At 27.5% G+C, this 6,378-nt stretch overlaps 1 protein-coding gene across 2 annotated transcripts; it reads right to left on the minus strand.

The window, feature by feature from the left end:
• Positions 1-204: 204 nt before the first annotated feature.
• On the minus strand, positions 205-6,168 carry LOC132950443 (aldehyde dehydrogenase, mitochondrial-like). Of its 2 annotated transcripts, XM_061021907.1 has the most exons (12): positions 6,150-6,168; positions 5,708-5,783; positions 4,973-5,077; positions 4,508-4,775; positions 3,103-3,293; positions 2,928-3,041; positions 2,749-2,851; positions 2,480-2,664; positions 1,156-1,320; positions 802-959; positions 533-607; positions 205-391 (listed from the first exon to the last, which is right to left on the minus strand). In XM_061021907.1, the coding sequence occupies exons 2-12, from the start codon at positions 5,741-5,743 to the stop codon at positions 322-324; spliced, it is 1,470 nt and encodes a 489-aa protein (XP_060877890.1). In that variant the 5' UTR covers positions 5,744-5,783; positions 6,150-6,168; the 3' UTR covers positions 205-321. The 2 variants fall into 2 exon arrangements, with proteins under 2 accessions (XP_060877890.1, XP_060877891.1); XM_061021908.1 differs by lacking the exon at positions 6,150-6,168 and having other exon boundaries at positions 5,708-5,997.
• Between the last annotated feature and the right edge of the window lie 210 nt (positions 6,169-6,378).

The following is a 6,378-nucleotide window of genomic DNA, read 5'->3' on the forward strand; positions in this document are numbered from 1 at the left end:
ATAATATTATTTATTTTATAATTTAAAACTAAAAGTTTTTTTTTGGTAACAGAGATAGCATTGCATTTATTATTTACTTTTAATGCATTTTTGTGACACCACCATGTGCTAAACCAATCTAATTATTCTTTGAGATTAATAAACTGTATCCAAATTAGGAAAACAGTGTATAAATATAGGTATGTACTAGGTAACCATATGCAATTTAGTATTTACTGAACATTTTGTATTAGTCAATTGTATAATTTTATAATACAATATACATTTGAATCAATAATAAATATGAGTAATATTTTACCGTATCAATAGTACCTACTCTTTTTAACAGTTATAATTCTTTCTGATTGTGACTGATTTTAATTCCAAGTATTCCTTTAGACCTTCTTCTCCTCTGTAAACAATAAGACAATAACATTTAAGTAAAACATGTTTAAATTATGTGTTAACAGAAAATAATATATTGTTATAGAACCAATACAGCCTTTCATTCAGAATCTAATATATTAACCATAGTATTATATAAAGGTCTTACAACTCTCTTCCTTGTCCGGACTGCTTAAACCCTCCAAATGGACATTGGACATTAACGGCATCATAACAATTAACCCTAATAGGTAATAACAAACAAAAATTATAAGTAAGGTTATTTGATGAAATATATCTTTACTGTGTACTTTTATTTTAGAATTAAATCTAGTATCACTACCACACATCTCAAAACCTTCAATATTTCTTTTATGTTGATACATTTAAACATTAAAAATATGATAATGTGAATATTAAAAACTTAAATTGATTTACCAAACTGAACCAGCATTAACATTGTCTATATATTTCATTGCAGTGTCCAAATTGTTAGTTAATACTCCAGCAGCTAATCCATATTTAGTGTCATTTGCACGTTTTATCACTTCATCTAAAGTTTTAAATTTAATAATCTGCTGAACTGGCCCAAAAATCTAAAAAAAATGTTAATGCAACACGCATCTATACATCACACATTATCTTTTAAATACTATTTACATAGTATATACTAATTAATAGTACATAATAATGGAATTTAATTTATGCTACAGTACTGAATAATAATAAAATAGTAATACATTATTTTAAATCATCCATTCTAAAAATTAATAAATGGAATTGTATATTTACTTCTTCTTTAGCGATTTTCATGTTATCAGTCACATTTGAGAATACAGTGGGATACACAAAATATCCTGTATCACCTACTTTAGACCCACCAGCCTCTACTTTAGCTCCTTCTACTTTACCAGATTCAATCATACTCAAGACTTTGTTGTATTGCTCTTCGTTTACCTGAAAACATAATTTATAATTATGTCATAAAATGATAGTTGGTGGGTAATAATTAGTGCCAGGATTTTTAATGCAAAAAATGTTGTAGAATATCTACACCTAGTTTGTACATAATATGTATGTCTATACAAAATAAAAACTCTTGTAAAATGGTGTTAGGTTTTTAAAAATGTACTAATTGTAAAGTATTTAAAATTATATTTATCAATTAATTTTGAAATAATTGAAATGACAAATAATAAATATTTAATATAGTATTATATAAAATATTCGGAAAATGATAAAATTATTCGGTAGATCGTTTGATTATCAGAGGTAGCTTAAATCAGAAATCTTAAAATGTGGACTGACGACCAATCTTAAGTAGACATTATAACAAATTCAGATCAGTTTTCTGAAAATTGATCACTTTATCAGGTCAATTGGTAGGATGGAACAAGATACATACAAATGAGCATCAAGTGTTTAATGTTCACATGTTCATCGCAGAGCCAGTGACTTGTACATGCACGTGCACGTATCACACACACTAATGATCAATAACTATGCGTCTATGCACACATATCATATGCCCGTATCATTATTATCAGTGCTCGAAGTGGAGGGGGAGATATGGAGGGATGGCATCCTTCTACTTTTTTGTTAGATGAAGAATAGAAGAATATTATGATGATATCAGGAAATCTGAACTGTAAGGCATCCCTCCACTTATCTTGAGCCTTTTCGACCACTGTTGAATACTAGCCATTTGAAAATGTCCTAATTCAAACTCCATAAAAACTGTCCACCACCGATCCCCTTAATGCATTATTTAGCCTTAATTATAGCCCATCACAATCAAAAATGTTATTATAATATTATTTAATGATTATAAAATATGCAACCTTTATACAATTATTTTGAATTATATATCTTATTAAAATTTTTTCTCAAATGTGAAAAATGATGTAAAAAGATTAACAATAGAAACTACGCGTTAAGAAACATAAACATAATTAATTTTCTTATTTAAGTAGTATTAAGTGTTGAAGAATATGCATTTACATAAAAATCTGGGCCCAAGTCATATAATATGAAATAATAATATAAAATTCAGAGTTCATATTATTAAACATAAATAAAATATGATGTACAATAAAAGTACATTTTAAAATCTTACCAGAGGCCCAACTTGCGTATCAACATCAAATTGGTCTCCTACTTTCTTTTGAGATGCCAAGCTGGCAGCTTTTTCAACAAATTGTTCATAAATACCTTCTTGAACAAATGTTCTAGAACCAGCACAGCAATTCTGCCCCATGTTGGCAAACACAGCATCATGAGCAATTTTAGCAGCTTCATCAACTGTGTTTCAATAAAAGGCACAAATACAATATTAAAATAGTTAGAAAGTTAAAATCTGTAAAAAAAAAAATCTTAAATGTTTACCATCAAAATCATCGAATATTACCAAAGGACTTTTTCCGCCTAACTCTAATGATACACGTTTTAAATTAGACTTGGCTGCCTCTTCCATGATTAATTTTCCAACCTTATTTTGGACATTAATTTATTGAATTGACAAAACATAAAAAATTTAATCAAATTAATTTGTTTTTAGTATTTACTTCTGTTGATCCAGTAAATGCCACTTTATTTATGTTGTGATGGCTAGCTATAGCTTGACCTGCAGTCGGACCATACCCAGGTACAACGTTAATGACTCCATCGGGAAATCCTGCCTACAAAGAAAGTGAATAAGTTTTATATATTGTAATATTTTATTTGTAAATTATATTTTACTTCTCTTGATAGTGCAGCTATATGCAAGGCAGTGAGAGGAGTTTGTTCAGCTGGTTTAAGTACAATTGTACATCCAGTAGCAAGAGCTGGTCCCCATTTCCATGCCAGCATTAAAATTGGATAGTTCCAAGGAATAATTTGTCCAACAACTCCAACAGGTTGACGTTTAGTGAATGCAAAATGTGGCCCATCTATAAAGATAATATGTATTCAAATAAGTTAATAAATAATAAGAACTATTCATACTAGTGAATTAAGTATACAATATGGGAGATATCACAGAAGAGAAGCATTATTATCCCAATAACAAAAAAAAAGTAACTGCAAATAAATGCAATGAATTCTACACATTGAGCCTGGTGGTAAATAGTGGTAAATTATAGTGAAAATAAAATGTATGAGGATTGAAAATAAGATTGAAGACCAACTCAGTTATGGCCAGTATAGCTTTCAAAGGATTAGGGGGACAAGGAAAGCAATTCTAAGTCTGAGAATACTAATAGAAAAACAATTAAAAGTAAATAATGATACATTCATTGCGTTTGTGGATCAGACTTAACAGAAAATAGTAATTGACTTTAGGGATTGGTAACTGATACCTACATAATTTCTACATAAAACAGGCAGCAGAATTTAAAACAGAGGACAAATCAGCAACATCAGAAATCCAGAAAAGCACAAGAGCCAACTTCAAGGTTGAACACCAAAGAAGAACAAACAAGCAGAAATTAAATAAAGGAACAAATCTATTTTCTTACTATCCACTTTACTCTAATTGTTGAAAAATAATGTAACACATTTTAAAACTTTGGGAATTACTATGTTGCATGTCAAAATATTAGATACTTAAATAATTTAAATATAGATATTATGTTGCTAACATATTTGTGATTCAAACTCTATCCATATTATTATACAATTTGTTAGTACTTATTAAATCACACAAAAATATTTTCCATATTTTTGGGTGCATAATCCTTGTAACTTGTTATGTGTACAAAGTCTTAAATTTAATATAACTTTATCATATATAAAATTTTAATAAAAAAAAAAGTAGTTATTCCCATAGGCACAAATAGGGGGGGGGGGGGCTAAGCCCCCCCCCAAATTTCAAACCCTATTTGCGCCTACATTTATTCCAATGCAATTTGTTTGAATGCAATTTTAGCTTTATACACTTAATAGGTACTTAATAGTAAGTAGCATTCAGTATATATTGTAAATATACCTACTCATTGTTAATAGTCAATTACACATCTACTCAAATAATTTCAAATGTTGCATTTGTTTAATAAATAGATAATCTGAGATATAGATTTCAACAATTTGTAAACAACAATTTTAAACTAACTTTTTTAAGTATAAAAAAAATACTTGGAAAAGTATCTACAATAATAATTAATACCTGTTGGAATAGTTTTTCCATGAATTTTGTCAGCAAATCCGGCATAATATTGAAGAGTTGAAACAGCCATATCTATGTCCAATAATGAATCGTTAAATGGTTTACCATTGTCCAAAGACTCTAAATTTGCTAAATGAATTTTGTGCTTATCTATCAATTCTGATAACTTGTGCATCAATTTGCCTCGGGCAGATGCGTCCATTTTACGCCACTCAGAATCTGGTTTAAACGCAGTTTTTGCTGCATTAACAGCCAAATCAACATCACCCTACAAGAAAATAAATAAGTTATTTTTCAGTAATTTTATTTAAAATTAATTAAATACACTTATATTTACAAATTAGATATTATGCATGTAATATTAAAGGTATTAAATTTGTATTTGCGGTTTTATATTAGCATATTATATATTGTTATTTTATTTTTAAGTGTTATATTGTACTACATAAAATTATATACTCTTACTTTATCAGCTTCGGCGACATCGATAATTTTGTTTTTATTTGCAGGATTTATAGTAGGAAATGTTTTTCCACTTACTGAGTTTACAAAATTATTGTTGATAAATATCTAAAATAATAAACATTAAAAATATTGCTCTTATAAATATTGTTTGAACATTTGTATATAGACTGATGTTTATAAAGTTATATTAGGTGTTAAATATATAAATAAATGTATGTATAGTATGCATAGTATTATATAAATCTAGGTACATATTAGTATTCATACTATAATTTTATGTAGAATGTAGATAGCAGTCAATAGATGTTACAAAGATACTTTCTTTAGTTACCACAGGATTGAAAAATGCAATTAACACTATTAAACACAATTTACTATTAAATTATATTTTTATAATTATCAAACTGAATTTTTAGTTTTTAGTGAATATTCGAGTACTTACTACCTAGGTAGGTAATAACTTGTAAATATATCAAAATAAATTTAAAAAACAATTGACTAGTTATTAATAAATGAACGACAACTTTTCAAAATAAATACACCTAAGTAATAACTAATAATATTACAATATAACATGTACATTAGGTACCTAATATTATTTAAGTAGGTACTCCGTACTTAAATGTCATATTATTGTAAAACTAAATATGTAACTCAAAATGTTTAAAATACATTCATGTGTGATTAAGGAGATTAAGCTAATTTATAAATTGTAATATTATAAAATATAGGTACCTGATTATATAAAACTTCAACACTTGGATTTGCCATTTTTAGATGTAGCCGTGTAAGTATGTAATAAATATAACTACTGAATAAACCGGAAATGTTAAAACAAAATTTTATACATAAATCATATAATATTAAATATTCTTAAAATCAAATAATTATATTATAGTAAATTGTATTGTCGTTGTACAAAACAATACTAGGAAAATAAACGTCATCCGTGTAATGACTGCGACTACTATATAGTGTGACGTATTTGTCGGCACTTAGCTCAGCAAGCAATCAACTAGATTACTATAATAAAATAATAATAATTTACATTTATAATTATACCCAATAAAATATGACGGATCTATAACTATGTACAATTAATGGTATTAAGTATATCATATTATATCGATAAAATAAATACTTTATGAACAGGTATATTATACAATATAACACCTACTCAATAGGTACTGCAGTAAACAGATTTAGTGAAGTTAATAGATAATAACTAATAAGTACCATAGAATACTAGTATACTATGTATGTACCTATCTAATTAAAATTAAAATTTATCAGTTATCAGTTATGCTTATACCTTAATAACAGCTTATCAACAACTATAGGTCGACCTTCAATTCAAGCTGAAAACCAGAGCAAAGAGCGCCCCAAGCGCGCCCACCAGAATGAAT

This window comes from Metopolophium dirhodum, chromosome 8 (assembly GCF_019925205.1).
Source record: "Metopolophium dirhodum isolate CAU chromosome 8, ASM1992520v1, whole genome shotgun sequence".
Classification (NCBI taxonomy): domain Eukaryota; kingdom Metazoa; phylum Arthropoda; class Insecta; order Hemiptera; family Aphididae; genus Metopolophium; species Metopolophium dirhodum.